Genomic DNA, 23,217 nt, shown 5'->3' with positions numbered 1-23,217 from the left:
ATCAGTACAGCTCCACTGATTTAAGGGAGTTACTCCTGATTTACTCTTATATGAGCAAGAGGAGAAGAAAGCCCAGAGTCACAAATGGTGATTGATACCAGAGTAAAGCCCCTCAGAGAACTTCTATGGATGTCTCTTCCCCATTTTGAGATGAAAATGTGCCTTTTATGTACTACATCCTGTTGTGTTGTCATAGTCTTAGTTATTAGGAAAATTAAAGATGAATTAAGGACAGATTTTAAGTCTCAATCTGCATTTAGTAGGATTTTCATGTTAACACAAACCTCAGAATTCTTTAGCCTTGTTTAACTTTCCCTTCTGTGTGTTTTTAACATTAAAAAGGAAAAACTATGTAAATTGTATCATGAACGACTGCAAGGGTATTTATACAGTAGTTTAAAAAGTGTGCTACAAATATTAAGACAATGGGCCAAATTCTCTCAATGTAACTCCACTGATTTCATTGGCATAACAGTGGGATGAATTTGGTCGAATAAACTTTAACAGCTCTTGTTTGTCAGATGGGAGCATGATACAGCAAAAAGTAAAATTTCGGGTAGAAAACCCGGGCCTTCCTGATCTGGCTTGCTTACCAGAAGTCACCATTTTCAATAGACAGCCATTTCAACATGCATTTAGCCTATATTTAAAAACTAAAAATGACATTCAGTGGTTCTTTGATGTGCTGTCTGTCCATGGCTTCCTTCTTTGCACAGCCATTGCAAAGTATTATGCCAGTATGCTATAATATGAAGTCACTGCAATGTTACTGCAAAAATGTGTATTAGACAAAGTTTTTTGTTAAATATTTTATACCCAATATTTTAACTGTAACTTAACTGTTTAGACTGTAAACATGAAGGCCAACATTTGTCTGCCTTGGTTTTTGTTTCTGGTGCCAAATCTGAGACACCTGTGCCCTGATTTTCAGAGCTCCTGAGCACTTGCAGTTCCTGATAACCTAAGTCTCAGCACTTCGGTAAACTAGGCCTTTTGTGCCTCAAGCAGGGGACCCAATATTGGTAGAAACTTCTGAAGATTTGGGCCAGACTAGGCAGCATTTTCAAAAGCACTCAGTATTGGCCTAACTGTGCTGCCACTGAATTCAGTGGGAGAATTAACACTGACGTCACCAGAGGCAGGTTTATGCAAAGGGGGCAATTGCCCAGGGGCCTGGGAGATTTAAAAGGGCCGGGGGCCCCCAGCTACTGCTGGCAGCATAGCGGGGCTAAGACAGGCTTCCTGCCCACCCTCGCTCTGCACTGCTCCTGGAAGCAGCCGGCACGTCCCTGCAGCCCCTAGAGAGAGGGTCTCCGCGTGCTGCCCCTGCCCTGAGCACCACCTCTGTAGCTCCCATTGGCCGGGAACTGAGGCCAATGGGAGCTGCGGGAGCGGTGCCTGTGGGCAATAGCACACGGAGACCTCTGGGCCCCCTGCCTAGGAGCCACTGCCAGAGGGGTATGCTGGTTGCTTTTGGGAGCCGTCAAAAGTAAGCACCGACCCTCTGGCCCCCTCCTGCAGCCCAACCCCCGGCCCCAGCCTAGAGCCTGCACCCAAACTCCCTCCCAGAGCCACACTCCGCACCCCCTCCCACACCCAAACTCCCTGTCCCAGCCTGGTGAAAGTGAGTGAGGGTGGGGGAAAGTGAGTGACTGGGGAGAGGGGGGGATGGAGTGAGCAGAGGGAGGAGCCTTAGAGAAGGAGTGGGACATGGGCATGGTCTCAGGGAAGAGGCCGGGCAGGGGCAGGGCAAGGGTCTTTGGGTTTGCGTGATTGGACAGTTGGCAACCCTACTGGGCGGGCATGTAGAAGCCCTGACCATGCTGGAAGAGTGCGCCCAGCAGTGCAGCCGGTAGCTCGCTGGACAACAACCAGCAGGCACAGCACTGCCCAAATGTCAGGCGGATGGCGTGGCTTGTGTACGCGTGGGGGCCCATTGACCCCCTGTTCTGCCCTGGGGCCTGGAATTACTGTCAGCGGCCTGGCTAGGGGTAGTGTTAGGTCAACACGGAGTGCTTTTGAAAATCTGCTCCACAATCTGGGCTTTAATGATCTGCAAAATATCTTACATTATTTAAATTCTAAATGCTGAAAGTAATTGAAATTGATAACTAATTTTCCTCCCTCTATTGTTTTAAGCAACAATACAGCTTTTATTTTAAAAACTTGCCAAACATAATTGCTTCTAAGGCACTAATGGATATTGCCATGGTATTTTAAAATCTGTCCAAATTCGCAGAATGAGCTGTGTGGTGTGAACCTTTCGTTTTCCAGAACTGGTATAGATCAGCATTAAATGATGGAACATTTCAGAATACATAGAACCTGCCTTGGGTTAACAATGACTTCCAGTGGATGACAAAGTCAAACTAAGGAGCAGGAGACTGGAGTTCACTAAAACATCCAAATCTTGCTGTAAGGAAGATTAAGAAACCCACGGCTGAACTGCCCTCAAATTTGTAAAATGTTTTAAGATGCTGAAAGCAGTGGTCCAAATTCTGGCAGGCACTGTGGACAGGAGCATACCAAAAGAACAACGACCAGCAGCAGGAGAACGGGGTGGAACCTGGACACCCCATTCTGGCTCCAACTGGAGCTGATAGGGATGTTGCTCTGCAGGCCCTCTGTGACAAGAGCCAGGAAGGGGCAACCTGGGGTTGGGTCATAGGAGTGAGGGGGTGTGGTCAGAATGCTTATACTTGTGCACTCCTGACTCCTCACTGACCCCTATGCATGTATCCCTCCTCCACCCCTGCCCACACACACACACAGCTTATTCCGTTCACAATAGGAGTTAGGTATGCCTGATATGAGGGGTGGGAGAAGTGGGCTGCACATGGGGCATGTGCCAACCACATATTAATTTTGCTTCTGCAGTCTATATGTTCTTCTGTTTGGGGCGGGGGGAGATTACTTCCCAGAGACCCAGCATTTGTCCTGATAAATACTGCATGTATGATGGTATAGTTTAGTGTCAGGCTTTGGTTTCCACTTTCCTGGATTTTTAAACATTCCCCTATTTAAACAACATGTAATTTATCCAATGCTATATTTAATGATTAAATTATTGATGTTAAAAGCATACAGTTTAATTTATTCACATTTGTATTTGCCTTGTAAAGAGCAGACATCCATTTGCTGAATACTGTGAAACCAAAATGCCTCTGAATCCCTGTCCTCCAGGCATTATAAACAGCAGAAATAAAAAAGTAATGACAGAAACCATTACTTTCCTGCAATTCAAACAGTGTCATAATTTGTCTTGGGCTCCTGTGACAGTTCTGTTAATCTCTCTTTTTAGTCTCTTCCTCCACCTCTTACAGGCTTCTATCTTCAATTTCCTTCCTTGCTAGTTCATACTGTAACTGACGATGGGTTTTCTTCTCGACTGGCTTCATTTTTGCTGTTCTTCCAGGAGAAAAATCTATTACCTGCACCGCCGGCACAAGTTCATGAACAGGTTGGTCAATCCCTCAAGCTGGTGTATTTCTTTGGCAGATCAGAGTTGATAGTCAAACTCTTGGGAAGGTTCAAGTTGTAAGGAGAGTTATTAATGTACATTCAAGCCTACCATTCCTGCAAATACAGTAGTTGCACTTTCAAGGTTTCTACCATTTGAGAGACATTGAGACATTGAGACATAGAATATCAGGGTTGGAAGGGACCTCAGGAGGTCATCAGATTATCAGTTTTTCCCATTTTAAGTATAGGGAATCTCAAACTGGTGGAATCTTTCAAAATGGAAGAAGCTTTTTCAGGACAACAATTGCAGCTATTTCTCTTCCCATGTAGCTCAGTAAGGAATTTTGGGAAGCTAACAATATCATTAGAATCTGTTATTTATTATTCACTTTCAGCAATACACCCTACCCCTCTGATGGTAATGTCAGCGTTATTTATTTATTGTGCTGTCAGTGTGCATAGTGCTTTAGAGTAATAGACAATGAACCATATTAATCTCTGGTGTAACTCCATTAAAATCAATTCAGTAACATGAGAGATTAATCTTTCCCAAGATCTCTGCCTTGAAGCACTTCTGCCCAGTTGCCAAATGCATTAAAGACGTGTTTGATGCATGCTTTGTATCTAATTTGTAAAATAATCAAACGTTTTCAGTCTTCACAATTTTCACCCTTTTTGTTTGACTCAAGCATTTCCTTGGCCAACTAAGCAAAAATGTTTCAAAAAATATCGGAGAAATGTACCAGAGAAATGTGGCAAGGCTCAGTCTGTATGCTGGGATTTAGGCTCGGTCTGTATGCTGGGATTTAGTGCCTGCATGATGGTGGGATTTTCAAAAGTGCTCAGCACTGGTCATATTCTTCTCTCCTGGAAGTTAATAGTGACACTCCCATTGATTTTGTAGTGGTGTGGCTGCTTATTGCCTCTTGAGCACCCCCTAATGGACAGAGGTCACTGTACAGCAGCCTGCCTCTGTTGCTGGCCCATATATTCAGGGCCCTTTAAGAAGTCAAAGTTCACAAAGTAGTTCAAAGAAACTCCAGAAGGGACCCCAGGGAGCTGTCTGGTGCACATGGTTGTCCCCTCCCTCCAGGTCCCCAAATCCAGTTCAGTGTTCCTCGCCCAGTAGTCCAACATACATTCTTTCAGAACAAAACACAAATTGACTCAGTCTTCACCCCTGTTTCAGATGGGCACAGCCCCTTCCTCACTGAGGCTCAGTCTCTCCCCTGCTTGTTGGGCAGGGTGTCTCCCAGGTCTCCCAATTTAGAGAGCTTCCTCCTGCTTCTTGCAATCTCGGTCACTCTCCCAACTCCTCCCCCCCGTCCCCCACAGCTTCCTGCTGCCTTTTACTCAGGGATCACCTGATTCCACCCAGGCTTTGTAATCAGGGCTGGTTTAGCCCCGGGTTCTCCAGCCCATGGGAAAACCAACCTGTTAAGACTTCCAGGGGAACAGAGTTAGGCAAACATTGGGCACTTGTGAAAACTCCTGCTTGAGAGTGATGGGTGCTTCACACTGCAGATTTGATAGAAGGTAGATATTTTACAGGTAAAGATAATTTACTGTAGATTGACAAGTTTATTTGGAATTTATTAAAAATTCAATCTTTTTACTTTATTATGATATTAAATCCCATTATTCCCTGCTGATGGTATGAGGGTATCAGCATTGTTCTAATATTATAGTAAACACATGGTTTCATTGGTAGATGGTATATGATCTCTCCATGGAATACAAATCATTTCCTTGGTGGACAGAAAAATTTCGTGAATCCTAAAGCTTGTTACTTCCCCATCTCCCAAATAAGTGCTGTAGGGTTTGGTAACTTTGCAGGAGAGTGAATTTGTGTGGGGGGTGGAGGGTGAGAAAACGTGGATTTGTGCTGGAAATGGCCCACCTGATGATCACTTTAGATAAGCTATTACCAGCAGGACAGTGGGGTGGGAGGAGGTATTGTTTCATATTCTCTGTGTATATATAAAGCCTGCTGCAGTTTCCACGATATGCATCTGAGGAAGTGAGCTGTAGCTCACGAAAGCTTATGCTCTAATAAATTGGTTAGTCTCTAAGGTGCCACAAGTACTCCTTTTCTTTTTAGAATCTCAGAAGGTCAATGACTTTCTAAGGCAATGTCAAGTATGAGGGTACTAGTGGAGTTATATCAGCCCAGGGATGAATTCAGCCACAAAGTGCTATAAAAGTCGTCATTCCCTAGAAAGTGGGCAGATAGTGCATACTTGAAGCAACACATTGTTTTTTGGCCAGACGGAAAGAGTTAGTGTTTTGTGACCACTTGCACTGAATATAAAAACATTCCTGGTCCAGAACTGGTGCAGTGCTTGAATGGAGTCACTATTGAGTCTCTCTCCTGCCACCCCAATCTTCACAACTGAATGGCACTGCGTTGATTTGGATTGAAATTAAAGGCACATGGTTGGTTTGACCAAAATAATGGCACACATTGAAGGAGCATGCATAGGTTCATGTGTGTGTGTGTATGTATGTATTCATATTCAATTTTTTGTTTCCACTTGCTTGCATAATGAGTCAGTGTGCCATTTGAGCCCAGTATAATGAGTGATTTGATCTTTTTATAGTGTTTAAGTTCCTGGATGACGAAAATACCTGGCTAAATCTAGACCTTGTATTATATCAGTCCTATAAATAGTTCCTTGAGACAAAAATACAAACCAAACAAAAAATCCTGGAGAAAAACAAGCACAAATAACAAAGTGTTCAGATTTATTTCCAGTTCTGTAGAACACTAATATACAAATCCAGTATGAGGCAATGGAGACAGGTTCAGTTAAAATGAGAAATGACTTGAATGTTTGTCCATTTCTTGAGCTAAACCCAAAGCTTTTTTGAAGTCTGGGCAATTTTGATAAAGGACATGTTTCAGGGTGCAGTCTAGTGCAGGCCACCCTGCAGCATGGCACAACAGTCACCCTGCCCTCAGTTTCCCACTCAGACAAACGCAGATGCACCCAGGCATTTTAAATAACGTTCTCCCTCTGATTGTCTGTTTTATTACCATAACATAAAATAAACTTTAGAGCTGATTTTTAAAAATGGAATTTCTGTACCACAAGAAATTCCAATATTTTTGTCCATTTGTTTTCATTCAGAATTGAAATTAAAAAGTGTTGATATTTCTTGGAACAAAAAGTTCCAAAAATTTTGATTTGGAAACTCTAAATCTTTTTTTATTGAGTTTGTCAACATCATTAACATCATGGGAGTCCCATGTGGCACCATGGTGGCCAGTCACAGGGAGAAACTGCAGTGCATCATGAGAAATATAGCCCTATAGGGGAAGACGAGGGCATGAAAGATCTGGAACTACAACTCCCATGAAGCACTGTGGCAACTCAGACAAACACTGAGATTAATGTCAACCCAAAATGAAACACTTTGATTTTCCTAATGGAACATTTCACCAAAATCAATCTTTGCCTACAGAAATTTTTGAATTTGATAAAACTCCCAAAACCCAATGAGAACGTGTTTTGTTTGAATTTCTTTGACAAGCCCAAAGAAACATAAAGTTTTCTGTGGCTCTGCTAGATTTAAACCATTTCTCTCCTAGTTGGCAGAATTCTCTACAGCCCTCCTTCCAGCAACTGCATCACTTACATCCTTGGTGCAGGGTTCTCCACAGCCCTCCTTTTAGGTGCTGCCTTAGCAATCCTTTATCCCATACATATAGGTTCTCTGCAGCCCCCCAAGGGGTTTCAGTCCTTCTGCCCTTGGTGCAGGGTATCTCACAGCCTTTCTTCTAGGAGCTGTGTCTGAATCCTGGCAAGCTCCCTGGCAACCTACCACCATCCTTGCTCTATAACAGAAGAAACTTCCTGTACTCCCTGCAGGCCTCCCTCACTATATGAACATCTTATAGGCGGTCCCATCTTCAAGCTGCTGTCATGTGATCCTTGGTCACATGACTCAGGTACAGGCCACAGCTTGATAGCTTAAGCCCTTACAGGCACAGCTCACACTGTGACAGGATCCAAATGAGGGGATCCCAACATAGATCTGCACACCTCCTGTCATCCTCCATATTTCTTACCCAAAGATCATTCCTTTGGTGGGGAGGAGACCAGACAGCCCATTTTCCTCTTCCAGGAGGTTGGGGTAATAAGTATCTGTTTTGGCCAAGAGGGAGTTACCGGAAATGGAGAGTCACAGGCAAGGCTGGGATAAATTTGGGAAAGGATCTGAACTTTGAAATGCTAGCTGAACTAAGTCGCTGAGCCTTTAGATGGTCACCTGTAAGTCCTGCAATGTTTTTGAGAAAGTAGCTCAGGAGAGGGACGTCAGTTAATTTTTCTTATGTGATTTTTCCCTGCCTTTTTTTCATTATGGTTTATATTGCTCTAAAAGGCACAGTAATCCACACATAACTAGCTAGAATGAATTATTTCTGTGTAGGTAGCTGTGTGTGCTTCTCTGTTTTCCAAATTCTATCCACTTAGGGCTCAATTCAGCAAAGCACTTAAGCACATACTTAAAGTTAATCACTTGCTTAAGTCCTTGCTGAATCAGGGCCTAAGTGGACTTCTATTCTTGCGTGTTCCTACATCTGAAGCTCAAGCCATAGTGGTGAAGAATCCTAGAAATTAGAAATGTGCAAAGTTCTGCTATATTATGTCATCCAGTCCATTTCCCTGCCAATGACAGATGTGTCAAAAACAAGCTTTCTCTGGTCATGCTAGCAGCTAGTCTCAGCTGGAGTGTATCCATTGCATATCTTACCTCTCTACCTCTAAAAACTGTTTTAATGTTCTGTATCATTTTAAGTGTTCAGTTTTCCACTGTTTCACGGTATGTCTACACTAGAGCTGAAAAATGTAAATTCCAGCATAAGTAGATATACCTGCACTAGCTGCACTAAAACCAGAAGTGTAGCTTCACTGATGTGAGCGGCAGGATAGTCTGTCCACCTCAAATATGTACCTATGGTCTTGAACGGAACCATACTCGGGATGGCTGGCCCCTTCCGCTGCTCATGCTGCCACAGCTACCTTCTATTTTTAGCACACTAGCTCAGACCTAGTGTGGGTATGTTTGCTTGAGCAGGATTTTATACCTTCCAACACTAGTGTAGCCATGCCCTCAGAATCTTTCCAGATCCTCGATACCCCATTTTGGGAAAGGATTATTACTGTTGTATTCTTCTCAGTATCGCCTACTGTTCCCTATGGCATGTAGTGAGAGCGACCCGGTTGATATGTGTAATGCTAATGAGCCATAGATTAGCCTCAAAGAAGCAATGAAACACAACACATTTTAACTCTTCTTGTCTGAGTGTTGAATGAAGGGCAGTGTTTGTTAGTGTCAACCCTTTGCCTCCCCCTGCTTTTCTGAGTGAGTGAGAGAGCGAGCAAGCAGCATGAAGTAAAATCCTGTATCAGTGGCTGGTGGTCATGCTAAAGCAGCATGAAGGCATCTTCTAAGAATCTGATCCTTTTGATTGTCAGAAGAGAGAGAGTGGCAATGTATTCTAGACCTGTTGGAGCATGCATCCCCTTGAGAGCTCTGAGTCATCAGGGAAGGAATGAGTCCACTGAGCATGCCAAGGAATCAGAACCTTATGAATGACAAACCAATCAAATTCCAAACGTGCTCAGTGTGAAGTCAACATGAATAATTTATTGTAAGCCCTGTGTGTGCTGAGATAAAGCTACAGCAGACATATCTCGAATGTGCACATTGTCTTACAAGATGAATGAGGAGAGGATTGCAGATTAATGAGCTTTCTAATACTCTTGAAAATCCAGATGATTTTACTCAGTTTATAAGCATGAAACTGGATGCTTGAAGACATTTGTGTTGTCCTCCTCCCACCCCACATTGTCATTAAACTAACACAAAATGTAGAAATATTGGGTCCGGTTTTCCCCTGCAGGAAAAGCTGCAGGTCAAAGGAGATTAAATCCTGTGAGGGAAAACTTCCCTGCTATCGTCTTGGGATACCCCTCTGACCTTGCAAACAATGTGCATGAAGTGCAAGGCCTTCTGTGTGGAGGCTCTGTGCTGCCACAGTAGATATAGCTCCTGCAGCTCTAACCCTATTCCTTGGCAGTGTGGTGCCAACGTACCCCCACTGGGGAGGAGGGGGTTACAGAAAAATAACACATCCCCTGAAAAATCCCTGACAAACTCCTGTTTAAGACTCAGATACTTCTCCACTTCTGTCCTGGGTCAGCAAGTAAAAATGCTGGTCACCTTAAGTAAGGGTGAGGATGGTTTGGAAAAAAAGTGCTATCCCCACAGGCAGACCCTATTAATTTAGAAGAACAATTAATAATGATAAACTTGTCTGCTAAAACTTAGTGGGCACTAAAGCTGGGGAAGTTATTTTCAAAATCAATTCAAATATTTAATTTATCCCTTTTTCCCATTTTGAAACTTGCGTCCAAACAGATCTCAGTTTTCCCATATTGATTTGTTTGTTCAAGAGTATTCAATGAATGTTTTAGATGAACATATTTCAGCCTGTGGTCAGTGCTTAATTTGTGCTGGGGCTTGCTGAGGCTGACCCCCGCCAACTCTTGGGTTGGCAGTTCATAGTCCCAGCACCTCGGGGCTCCTGGCCAGCAGCTGCCGCTTTCTGGCTGCCCAGCTCTGAAGGCAGTGCCGTTGCCAGCAGCAGCACAAAAGCAAGGGTGGCAGTATCATATCATGCCACCCTTACTTCTGCAATGCTGCTGTCAGTGGTACTGCCTTCAGAGCTTGGCGCCTGGCCAGCCGCCACCAGTCTCTGCCCACCCAACTTGGCACCTCCTTTGTTACAAATTAAACACTGCCTGTGTTTTGTTCATGAACTAGTCACTGCAAGTATTGCTTTGAGTATTTGAGGTTCACCATTTTAGCTGATCACATGGTATTGTTACTGTAGCCTAATTGGATGAGTGTAGTTCTTAGGGTATGCCTATCCTGGAGCTGGAAGGTATAAATTCCAGCTCGAGCTGACATATCTATGTTAGCTCTGATCAAGCTAGCACACTACAGATAGAAGCATAAGCCACGGAAGTGCGAGGGGCGGTATGGGCTTGTCGCTGGAAGTCCGAGCCCATGTGAGACCAAAGGTACGTAGCTGGGTGGCTCGCCCATCCTGCTGCTCTCGCTGCTGCAGCTACACCTTTATTTATAGTGGGCTAGCTCTGTCAGAGCTAATGTAGGTGTGTCTGCTCCAGCTGGAAATGATACCTTCCAGATCCATTGTAGAATCAAGCTTTCAGTGCAAACATGCACGATTTAAGAATTTAAAATTTATATTCTGTGAATATTCTTCTATGTTCACTTAAAATTTCCTGTTCTGGCAAGCAGTCCTAATGGTAAACTCGTTCACTAGAATACTCACAGAAAGAGAACACGCAAGACACACAAACACAGGCAGAGTAAATGTGTTTAAAAATTTGATCCAGTGTTTGTGAATAATGGTTTGTAGTACTTACCTACCTTTAGAGAAGACACAAAAGTGACTCCAGTTTCAGAACTGAGGAGCCGAGGATGAAAGTTGCTATTTTTTTCTGTTCTGAATGGGAATTTGAAGTAATTTTCTCACACTCTCAGCTACTTCAGTAGGAATATCTGAAACCCTTCTGACCAGAGATGACATCAGAGAAATCTCAATAACATTTGTTTGGGTTGTGGAGCTATTTAGCTGATTTTTGATTGGAGGAGAAGAGGCAGATAAATTTCCAAACTCTGGGCTTCACCCAACAGTCACTGAAACAAATGGAAGGACTCGCGTTGTCTTCGGATGGTGTTCGATCAGGCCCTCTGCCCCTGTCTAGCAAAGACTTACCCAGTACTTAACTTTAAGTATACAAATAGTTCCATAAATAGGATTATTCACATGCTTAAAGCTAAGGCCTTTGCAGGATTGGGGCCCATGTCTTTTACAGACAGGAAGTAATAGTGCAGATGCTAAGGTGTTAAGTGCTCTTGAGAAAGCAAAACATGTTTTGCAAAGCAAATTTCTTACCTGTGTTTTCTCTGTAGCATTTTTGTTTGGAGTTGGTTTTGATTTAGAATGTTACCCCCAATCATCTATAATTCTCCTCCTTCCCTTGGTGACTGTGTGTATCTTTGAATGAGTGCATTGCAGATAAACCCGGCCTTCTTTACCTGCTTGGCCTCTGTTTGTTTTCACCTGCTGAAGTGAGATTATTAAATGCGAGAACTGGCTTTGCTGTCAGCTCTCAAACCGTGCGCTTTGAGTAGTGTGATTTGATAAAGTGTGCAGTACCTCAAGATGCTGCAGTTGAAACAAATAAATGAAGTGGTTTGTTTTGATAGCCCCCTATGTGATATATGAGTCTGTGGTAAATAGCAATTAAAGTTTTTTATTTTTCTGGGGTTCTGTTGCCAAAGCTTTCTGTCCTGGTCTCTGCAATCCTAATGTTTACTTGTCCTGAGTGTAGAGTGTCAGTCAATTCCCACATATAGATTAAGCTTTCTGAAAAGCCAGGAAATGAAAGCTTAGAGAGTTGCCAAGAGTTTACTGAGCTTTGTTACGATTTACAGAGTCATGTACTGTAAATAAGAAGATGCTGCTCTACCAAATTCTGGTTATTCATAATCTGAGTACACTTTGGCTCAAAAATGTCATATTTGGCTTCTTAGTAACCGTTAATTCTGAAGTCTCCTTATTTGTGTGGGAGGGGCGGGGGGGGAGTTGTAAGTGAAATCTCTCTTTGGCTGATTATAATGTAATGGATAAGCAGGCACTGCTTGTTCTCTGTCTCATTTGATTTTACCTTTTTTGTACTGCAGGATTGAGAGACAAATCAGCAGGTTTCGAGGATGGTTACCTAGAAAACCTATGAGACTGGACAAGGAGACACTGCCAGACCTGGAGGAGAATGACTGCTATACTGCCCCTTTCAGTCAGCAAAGGATCCATCAGTGAGTATTTTATGATTTAGTTTAAATGCAAGGCAAAACTATACTACCAGATTAATCCTGACAAAGCCAAAGCTCAGTATATATATTTAAGAATATATCCGTGTAGTTTCTTGCCATATCAGGAGGGTCCACGCAGACCACTGAAATAGCTAGAAGTCTGTCTACGTTTTGGAGGGCTTGTCTAAACGAACACTTAGTTTGAGGCAAGCTGGGGTGTAAATCTACCCTGCATTAATGTCCTGTGCACTGCATGTCCCTGTGGTCCCTCCTGTTGTTCACTAAGGGTATGTCTGCACTGCAGTTAGACACCCGCAGCTAGCTTGTGCCAGCTGACTTGGGCTCGCAGGACTTGTGCTGCAGGGCTGTTTAACTGCAGTGTAGACTCTTGGGCTCGGCTGGAATCTGGGCTCTAGGACCCTGTGAGGTGAGAAGGTCCCAGAGCTCGGGCTGCAGCCCTAGCTGGAATGTCTACACTGCAATTAAACAGCCCCACAGTCCGGGACCTTGTCGTGTGTGGCAGCAGGGTCTACATGAACACTGCAAGCTAGTGCAGGGTAGATTTGTACCCCAATTTGCTGCAAACTAAGTGTTCATGTAGACAAGCCCTGAGTGTTAACATCCAATCCAAACTCCATGGAAATCAATGGAAATATTCCCTTTGATTTCTGTGGGCTTTTAATCAGGCCCCTATGTAAGTAACTGACTACAGTTCCCATAATAACATCTAGGGCCAGATTTATAAAGGTATTTAGGTGCCTAAAGATGCAGGTAGATGCCTGGTAGGATTTACAAAAGCACCCAACTCCCATTGAAAGTCACTAGGAATTAGGCACAGACTTATTTTCTATACCTATTCAGAGAGTACCAAAAATATATCTGTTAGAGACTATAGTAACTCAGCCTGCGTAGGAAACACAACAACCCTTTTCTTCTGTTTACTTAATGCCAAACAAAGGGTAAAGTGCAGCTGTGCTCTGAAAAGACCATGTAGATTATGGCACCTTCTTACACAGCAGATCTATGCCCTGTGCATACTCGAAGTCAGATCTGCTTACATCAGTGACCAAAATACATTTGTATTGCTTTTTATTCCTGTTAGCACTGCAGAGCAAACACAGCTCTGGAAGAGAGCTGAGTTTTCTTTCTTTGTTTGTTTTCATTGTGCACCATCAAAAGAACTGTTTGCTAAATTCCAGCTTCAGGGCCAGTCAGTTCTACCTGTGCACATGTATGAAAAGCCATAGTATTGCACAGATGTCTCTCGGGGCATAGGTTGGCCTGTAGACTGATGTATAAGAAGGAAAGAAGATTTTTTTAATGTTGTTACTGATATAATACTGAGGCAGCCTGCACTCCTTTCCCCTGTGCATGCTGTGACCTGACATGAGCAAGCAGATCGAGGGACGTGATCGTTCCCCTCTATTCGACATTGGTGAGGCCTCATCTGGAGTACTGTGTCCAGTTTTGTGCCCCACACTTCAAGAAGGATGTGGATAAATTGGAGAGAGTCCAGCGAAGGGCAACAAAAATGATTAGGGGACTGGAACACATGAGTTATGAGGAGAGGCTGAGGGAGCTGGGATTGTTTAGCCTGCAGAAGAGAAGAATGAGGGGGGATTTGATAGCTGCTTTCAACTACCTGAAAGGGGGTTCCAAAGAGGATGGCTCTAGACTGTTCTCAATGGTAGCAGATGACAGAACGAGGAGTAATGGTCTCAAGTTGCAGTGGGGGAGGTTTAGATTGGATATTAGGAAAAACTTTTTCACTAAGAGGGTGGTGAAACACTGGAATGCGTTACCTAGGGAGGTGGTAGAATCTCCTTCCTTAGAGGTTTTTAAGGTCAGGCTTGACAAAGCCCTGGCTGGGGTGATTTAGCTGGGAATTGGTCCTGCTTCGAGCAGGGGGTTGGACTAGATGACCTTCTGGGGTCCCTTCCAACCCTGATATTCTATGGTTCTATGAGTCTATGATTCTTGCACTCCCCCATTTCCTATCCTCTTTGTTGTTCCAGTTGATTCCCCCTCATTAGGCACCTTCTGAAACTGAATGAGTTGCTATTAAATATTCTGTTAGTGAAATGTGTGTTGGCTTTTTAATTGTTCTGGGAATGTCATCCCATCTAGGTGAACAGGGGGTTTTTTAGGTGCTTTTCAATAATTTTCTCATTGGCTGTAGAAAACAAGTGTTGACCAATTGGAAGTGTAAAGCTGAAAGGAAGTACTTTAGTAGCGTAAATGAAAAACCAAGGAATTGTGTATACAATTGAGTAAGAGATGCCCTCAGATTAAAAATCACTTCGTGTAATAGTAGAAAGTGTTTCTCACAATATGCTGTATTTGGAGATTTTCCTGGATTTAGGTCTAGTCTACCTGGGGAAATGTATTGGAATAATTATGCCAGAATAAGTGTCCACATGGGGAGTTATAGTGGTGTAACTAGAGGGCTATAATTATACTGGTATAATTATGCCAGAAAAATTTCCCCAGGTAGATAAACCCTTACTTAGCTCACACATATATAGCTGTGCACTGGCCAATACTTCCAGCCCATGATCTAGCAGTGCACTTTCCTGTGTTTGCATTGGCGACATGTTGTTTGGCAATGCGTTGGAGCCTCTCACAGCACTGACCGGCTGCACTGGAGGCTGGAGATGTGTGAAAGTGTGGAGGTGAAATTGATACACTGGATAAAGAGAAGAATGTGTCAGATTCCAGGCTGTTTTGAAACCTCACCTTTCTACCTTAAGGACCATTCACTGATATTGTACCTACGGGGTTGCACTCCTTACTGAGAGCTGTCCCAGCACTAGCTGGCTTACAGGCTAGGAAGTATTTTGTTTAGCATAGTGCTAAGGCTTCTCTGGGTATCATTATGGTAACACCTAGGATTTGTCGGGAACCATAAGGGCAAAGAAGACAGTCCCAGCTCCAGAGAACTTACGTTCTAGGTGTCAGTCTAGGGTTGCCAGGTGTCCAGTTTTCAACCGGAATGCCTGGTCAAAAAGGGATCCTGGCGGCTCAGGTCAGCACCACTGACCAGACCGTTAACAATCCGGTCAGCGGCGTAGCGGTGATAAGGCAGGCTCCCTGCTTGCCCTGATTCTGAGCAGCTCCTGGAAGCAGCAGCATGTCCTCCCTCTGTCTCCTACACACAGGGGCAGCCAGGGAGCTCTGCACGCTTCCCCCGCCCCAAGCACCGTCTTTGCAGCTCCCATTGGCTAGGAACTGCAGCCAATGGGAGCTGCAGGGGTGGCGCCTGTGGACAGGGCAGTGCACAGAGCCACCTGGCTGCGCCTATGCATAGGAGCTGGAGGTAAGCTGCTTGAGGTAAGCGCCGCCTGGACCCTGCACCCCTGAACCCTTCCCACACCCCAACCCCCTGCCCCAGTCCTGATCCCCCTCCCACCATCCAAACCCCTTGATCCTGGCCCCGAGCACCCTCCAAACCCCTCATCACCAGCCCCACCCCAGAACCCGCACCCCCAGCCGGAGCCCTCACCTCCCCGATGTCACAACCCCTTGCCCCAACGCTGATCCCCCTCCCATCCTCTGAACCCCTCATTCCCAGCCCAGAACACCTGCACCCTCAGCCGGAGCCCTCAACCCCCCACATGCCCCAACCCTCTGCCCCAGCCCTGATCCCCCTTCTGCCCTCCGAACCCCTCGGTCCCAGCCTGGAACCCCCTCCCACACCCTGAACCCCTCATTTCTGGTCCCACTCTGGAACCCACACCCCAACCCCCTGCCTCAGCCCAGACCCCCTTCTATAGTCTGAACCCCTCGGCTCCACCCCGGATCCCCCTCCTGTACCCCAGTCTCTCATCCCTGGCTCCACCCTGCAACCCCAGCCAGAGCCCTCACCCCCTCTTGCATTCCAAACCACTGCCTCAGCCTGGAGCCTCCTCCCTTACCCTGAACTCCTCATTGCTGGCCTGACTCCGGAGTCCTCACCCCCTCCCACACCCCAACCCCCTGAGTTGGCCCAGTGAAAATGAGAGAGTGAGTGAGGGTGGGGAGAGTGAGCAATAGAGGGAGGGGGGATGGAGTGAGCAGGGGGTGGAGTCTCAGAGAAGGGGCGGGGCAAGGTTGTTCATTTTTGTGCACGCACAAAGTTGGCAACCCTGTGTCAGTTGGAATGCAAGCATGCACAGAAGAACAAAACAGACAAATGGGCTGGGAGTGGGAGGTAACAATAAAACAGAGTTTAGCAAAAAAGTGGAAGTCTTAGCTCACCACTTGCCTAACTAAGACTTCTGCTGTTCCGCTAAACCCTGTTTTATTGCTGTGTCATCCTCCCAACCCATCCCAGCCTATTGCTCTATTTCATTTACCTGCTAAGTCTTGTGTGGCACCTAAACTGTACATTTTCTGGGGCAGGGAGCTCATTGGTGATGCCCAAGAGATAAAAATATTACTTTGTTTACTTTTGGCTGGGATTTACTTATCTGCCAAGACCTGAGTTCCAGAATCTGTGATGTCAATGCTAAAGCTGATGACATAATTAACATCTAAAGCGGTGTAAACAGTGAAGCTAATGTACTAGTACAGGGATCGGCAATCTTTGGCTCGCGGCCCACCAGGGAGAGCCGCTGGTGGGCCAGGACGGTTTGTTTAGCTGCATCGTCTGCAGGTTCGGCCGGTCGCAGCTCCCACTGGGAGGTTGCAGGCCAATGGGGGCTGTGAGTAAGGCGGCCAGCACATCCCTCAGCCTGCACCGCTTCCTGCAGCCCCCATTGGCTTGGGACGCTGAACCACAGCCAGTGGGAGCTGTGATCAGCCAAACCTGCAGATGCTGCAGGTAAACAAACCGTCCCGGCCAGCCAGCGGCTTTCCCTGGTGGGCTGCGTGCTGAAGGTTGCCAATCCCTGTCCTAGTAGCTCTTGACATTGAGGTCATTGGCGTCATCAGCTGCTGCAGGAGAGACATGGAACCCTGAACTCATATCTTCAGTTAAAAAGATGTACAGTTTCCTTGTAAAATGCATTAGTTTATATTTTTTTTAGTGGACACGTTCTGTATTTAGAATATCTAGCATTTTTAAAGAAGCATTTCAGTTCACTTTTAAACTATGTAGATCATTACCCACCTTTCACAGGAAACTCAATCCAAAAGTTACACAATTTCAAATTTGAGCACTAGAACTACAATTGTTGGTGTACTTTGCCCATAAACCACTTCCTTAGTTTTAGTTTGCTTGAGTCAAATGACTCCTTAAATTAATTATGTAGTATACTGGAGCAATTTACCCAGGGGCCAGGTGGATTCTCCATCACTGACCATTTTTAAATTGAGATCGGATGTTTTTCTAAAAGCTGTGTTCTAGAAAGTATTTGGAGGAAGTTCTATGGACTGTGTTATAGAGGAGGTCAGACTAGACTATCATAATGGTCCTGTCTGGCCTTGGAATCTATGAATCCATGAATATTTACTGTTTAGCTGAGAAGGGAGGAGCAAAATAGATATGGGGAGTTGAGGAGCAAAATTAATTGCTGGTCAGGGGGACTGGCAGATTTGGGGATGTCATAAATATAAAGGGAAGGGTAAACACCTTTAAATCCCGCCTGGCCAGAGGAAAAACCCTTTCACCTGTAAAGGGTTAAGAAGCTAAGATAACCTCGCTGGCACCTGACCAAAATGACCAATGAGGAGACAAGATACTTTCAAAGCAGGGGGGGGGGGGGAACAAAGGGTCCTCTCTGTCTGTGTGATGCTTTTGCCAGGACCAGAGCAGGAATGCAGGTAAGAACTCCTGTAAAGAGTTAGTAAGCAATCTAGTTAGATATGTGTTAGATTCTGTTTTGTTTAAATGTCTGATAAAATAAGCTGTGCTGAATGGAATGTATATTCCTGTTTTTGTGTCTTTTTGTAACTTAAGGTTTTGCCTAGAGGGATTCTCTATGTTTTGAATCTGACTACTCTGTAAGGTATTTCCCTTCCTGATTTTACAGCGGTTTTTCTTTTACTTTAATTAAAATTCTCTTTTAAGAACCTGATTGCTTTTTCATTGTTCTTAAGATCCAAGGGTTTGGGTTTGTGTTCACCTGTGCAAATTGGTGAGGATTTTTATCAAGCCTTCCCCAGGAAAGGTGATGTAGTGATTGGGGGGGATATTTTTGCGGGGGGAGACGTTTCCAAGTGGGCACTTCCCCTGTTGTTTTTGTTAGACACTTTGGTGGTGGCAGCATAAAAGTTCAAGGACAAAAGGTAAAAGTTTGTACCTTGGGGAAGTTTTAACCGAAGTTGGTAAGAATAAGCTTAGGGGGTCTTTCATGCAGGTCCCCACATCTTTACCCTAGAGTTCAGAGTCGGGAAGGAACCTTGACAGGGGATGATAGACATCCCCCCACACATGTTTTTTTCAGACCACTTTAAGCACTATGTGTAATTCCATTGACTTTGAGAGCTACTCCTGTTTATACCATTGTGAGAACAGAATCAGGAGATTTGTTCTGTTGGCTTTCTTTAGATGTTCATTATAAATTTCACCAAAAAAAAAAAGCATTCATGAAGTATCAGGGATTGGTCAATAAGAGAATTAATTATTTCTCTTTCATCTCGAAATACTATTATGTGTAGTGGTCTCATGCCTAACTCTTCATAGTATTTCTTCAATATATATACAACATTGATAATGATACATTCTGTGGTCAGCAATGGCCTGTCCTAGGAAGCAGACCAAAGCTGAATGAACATTCAACCAGAATATTGTGTGGCATGCTAATAAACATACGCTTCCATATCAGATTGGCAGAGCTTCAGCTGTCAGTGTTATCAGCCTTTCACCCCTAAATCTGTCATCAGTTTTTTTTAATGAAAGAGAAAAGGTGACAAGTTAAAGTGAATTTAACATGCAGGTTTCAAACCTGGCAGGTCCTCAAGTGCCATTTTGGGAACAGAGAAATGAGCATTTATTGAAGTATTGGGGAGCGAGGAATGGAAAGCTATCATCTTAGAAATGTTATGGTAACTTAGCTATTTGTTTTTCAGTGCTAAGGTGTGCCGGATGAATTTTCACACTGTGTCTAGCTGAGTCAACTCAAGTAAATTTGCTAAAGTTCTTATACAAAACTGTATGTTCATCAGGGACAAATTCTGCCCTCACAAGTAAATGGGCTCTCCCATTATTTTCAATGGGAGTTGTATGTGCCCCCAAGGGTAATATTTGGCCAACTTGTTTCTGCTTGTAGGTGGTTTTAGTTGGTGGCAGAGGGAAAGGTTCGCTGAGTGTTCAAAATGGGTGAAATTCACTCCACTTGCAAAAAGCCAGGGGCAGGTGCCAGTTCAGCCTATGGCTTGGAATAGCAGCCATATCTCCTCCACTCCTGTTGCATTGTGTACTGGTACAGAACTGCGGCCACCACTACCCTCCCTCCCCTCCCCAGACCAATAGTAACATTGACTTGCCATGCCAACCTTGCAGTGGGGAAAGGCTCTGGCAGCTTCCTGCTGCTTAGAGCCTTTCCCCACTGCAGGGAACAACTCCACCAGCTCCCCACTGGTGGCGCCCTCCCCCCACCACAGGAAAAACTCTGGCAGCAGGGAAAGGCTCCTCCAGCTCCCCACTGCTGAAGCATTTCCCCCACTGTAGGGAAAGTGGTGAGCAGCTGAGAGCTGCTGAACGCTTTCACCCTCCATTGCTGCTGAAACCTTTCCCCACTCCCTCCCCCCACCATAGGCTTTCACTGACATATGTAGCTACACACCACGGCGTGTTTGCAGCCTGATTTTCTCTGTGCTGTGTCGCTACACATACCCTACAAGCTGCCGCCAGGGGTGTGTGGTGTAGACGTAGCCTAAGCATCCCTTCCAATGATTCAGGGTGTCTTTGTTCAACTGATTCCTTGCCCAACATGAGCTCCCAGTGCAACAGTGTGGCTAGCTAGACTAACACAATCCTTGGATGTATAAACAAGGGAATATCAAATAGGTGGGTGCCCAAATAGGAGGGTGCCCAAGCAGGGATCATTCAGTGATGGGCCCTGAAGAGACCACTAATGGAATACTTTGTCCAGTTTTGTTTAAAAGGCTGCTGAAAAATTGGAGAGGGATTCAGAAAAGAGCTACAAAAATTATTTGAGGTCTGGGAAACCACTCAACAGTAAAAAGAAAAGGAGGACTTGTGGCACCTTAGAGACTAACCAATTTATTTGAGCATAAGCTTTCGTGAGCTACAGCTCACTTCATCGGATGCATACCGTGGAAACTGCAGTAGACATTATATACACACAGAGACCATGAAACAATACCCCCTCCCACCCCACTGTCCTGCTGATAATAGCTTATCTAAAGTGATCATCAAGTTGGGCCATTTCCAGCACAAATCCAGGTTTTCTTACCCTCCGCCCCCCCCCCCCCCCCCCCCCACACACACACACAAACTCACTCTCCTGCTGGTAATAGCCCATCAAAAGTGACCACTCTCTTCACAATGTGTATGATAATCAAGGTGGGCCATTTCCTGCACAAATCCAGGTTCTCTCACCCCCCTCCAAAAACCACACACACAAACTCACTCTCCTGCTGGTAATAGCTTATCCAAAGTGACCACTCTCTCTACAATGTGCATGATAATCAAGGTGGGCCATTTCCAGCATAAATCCAGGTTTTCTCACCCCCCCACCCCCATACACACACAAACTCACTCTCCTGCTGGTAATAGCTCATCCAAAGTGACCACTCTCCCTACAATGTGCATGGTAATCAAGATGGGTCATTTCCAGCACAGATCCAGGCTTTCTCACACACACCCCCCCCCGGGGAACACACACACACATAAACTCTCTCTCCTGCTGGCAATAGCTCATCCAAACTGACCACTCTCCAAGTTTAAATCCAAGTTTAACCAGAACGTCTGGGGGGGTGTTAGGAAAAAGCAAGGGGAAATAGGCTACCTTGCATAATGACTTACATTAACTCTTAACAGTGAGCAACTTAAAGAGCTTAGGTTTCAGAGTAACAGCCGTGTTAGTCTGTATTCGCAAAAAGAAAAGGAGTACTTGTGGCACCTTAGAGACTAACCAATTTATTTGAGCATGAGCTTTCGTGAGCTACAGCTCACTTCATCGGATGCATCCGATGAAGTGAGCTGTAGCTCACGAAAGCTTATGCTCAAATAAATTGGTTAGTCTCTAAGGTGCCACAAGTACTCCTTTTCTTTTTAAAGAGCTTAATATATTTAGCTTATTGAGGAAGGGTTAAGAGGCAACTAGTTCATGGTCTAAAAGTACATACACAGGGAGAAGATGGCTAATACTTCAGCACTCTTTAATCTAGCAGACTGAGAAATAATAAAATCCAATGGCTAGAAGTTGATTACAAAAATTCAACTGGAAAAAAGGTGAATGTTTTTGTAATCATCAGAGCAAGGGATGTGATAGATTCTTCATCACTTGAACCTAAAATTGTTGGTCTCAATACAGGAATTACTAGGGAGGTTCTATGACCTTTGTAACGCAAGCGGTCAGACCAGATGATGATAATGGTCCCTCCACCCTTAAAAGAAATGGGCTGGTGTAAATCAGTGTTGCTCCAAGAATCTGGCCTTACAAATCCCTGAATCAACACTAGATGGCAATGCAACAAAACGCTTATAAATCCTGTTTCAGAAAATATAAATACACAACAATTGCATTTTGAAATGAGAATTTCACTTAATTATCGTGCTCACTGGTCACACTCACTGTAGTTAAGGTTGTAGAACAGTTATCTGATCAGCCTGATTTTATATGCTTATAACTTTCTGAAAAATTTATCTTTTTGAGCTGAAATTTTTCATACTTAATTTCTGCCTGAAAGCGGTTTTGTTATTTTCTTTCTTTCTTCTTGCTTTAAGTTCCCTTTGGCTGTGTTTGAGTTCATCAAGGGTGGAGAAACAAATCAACATTTTCCTATTTTTTAAATTCTAGTTACACTTTTCATATGCAGGTCTGCAGCAAAAATATGGCTAAAGTTTGAAGCTTGAAACTTGGTGTGGACATAGTCTTCATTGGTGATGGTTCACCAAGTGACAGGCATTTTAGAAATGCCTGGATGGATAGATTATTTCTGCCCCAGTTCAGGGCAACGACACCTGTATTCTTACTCAGTGGTACAGCAAGGGCACCCACATTTGGCTTCCAGCTCCCCACCTGTTGCCTCCCTTGGGTAGAGAGATGCATGTCTTTAATTTCCGACTGGAGCATTCGCAGGCTGAAAAGTTCCCTTGTCTTCACTGTGTAATTCCCAGCACAGACAGGTTGCCTTAAAACACCTGATTGCTTTCTCTTCAGAGACAGATAACAGTGTAATTGCTACAGATATAAGTTACCACCCAGTTCTTTTTAAGCAAGCCTACTTTATTCTTAAGGTACAAAGCATTACGGAGAAAACATTAAAAACAATAAAAGAACCTATGTGCATGCTAATAAGTTTACCAGAGTTCATCCCAACTCTTACATGGGCTCCGGCAAGTGGCATCTTTTAATACCCCACTGTAGGGGCATCTTTGTGGTTGCAAGTTTATCAGAGCTTTAGCTCAGAACAAGCTTCAAAGGGTTGGTAATGAAGGAAGTACATTAGCATCGCCCCTCCCTACTAGAGAAGCAGTAGCATCGTGGGGGCGGGGGGGAAGCAGCCTCTGCCCCTCTGAGCACAAGCAGTGCCTTTTTAATTTATAGGCGCCTTTTTTAATTTTTACTCCCCCGGTGGCGCCCCGGGTCTTCAGTGGCACAGGCCTTCACCTGCTCCAGCTCGGCGGGGGCCTTCACACGCTCCAAGTCTTCAGCGACATTTCGGCAACGGGGGCCTTCAGTGCCGCCGAGGACCCAGAGCGCTGCCCGGTGAGTACAAGCGGGTGGC

At 44.6% G+C, this 23,217-nt stretch overlaps 1 protein-coding gene across 9 annotated transcripts in view; it reads left to right on the top strand.

The window, feature by feature from the left end:
* ANO4 (anoctamin 4) overlaps positions 1-23,217 on the top strand; it is a 288,922-nt gene that overhangs the window by 173,782 nt on the left and 91,923 nt on the right. For 8 of the 9 annotated variants that reach the window (XM_073327406.1, XM_073327405.1, XM_073327407.1 and 5 more), the window contains 2 exons: positions 3,416-3,460; positions 12,250-12,381. In XM_073327406.1, the coding sequence (XP_073183507.1) occupies positions 3,416-3,460; positions 12,250-12,381 (177 nt within the window). Of the gene's footprint in view, positions 1-3,353; positions 3,461-12,249; positions 12,382-23,217 lie in introns of all 9 variants that reach the window. The other variant, XM_073327409.1, reaches the window with a different exon arrangement.

This window comes from Lepidochelys kempii, chromosome 1 (assembly GCF_965140265.1).
Source record: "Lepidochelys kempii isolate rLepKem1 chromosome 1, rLepKem1.hap2, whole genome shotgun sequence".
NCBI lineage: Eukaryota > Metazoa > Chordata > Testudines > Cheloniidae > Lepidochelys > Lepidochelys kempii.
The sequence above is the reverse complement of the archived record's forward strand: the minus strand, read 5'-3'. Positions and strand labels throughout refer to the sequence as shown.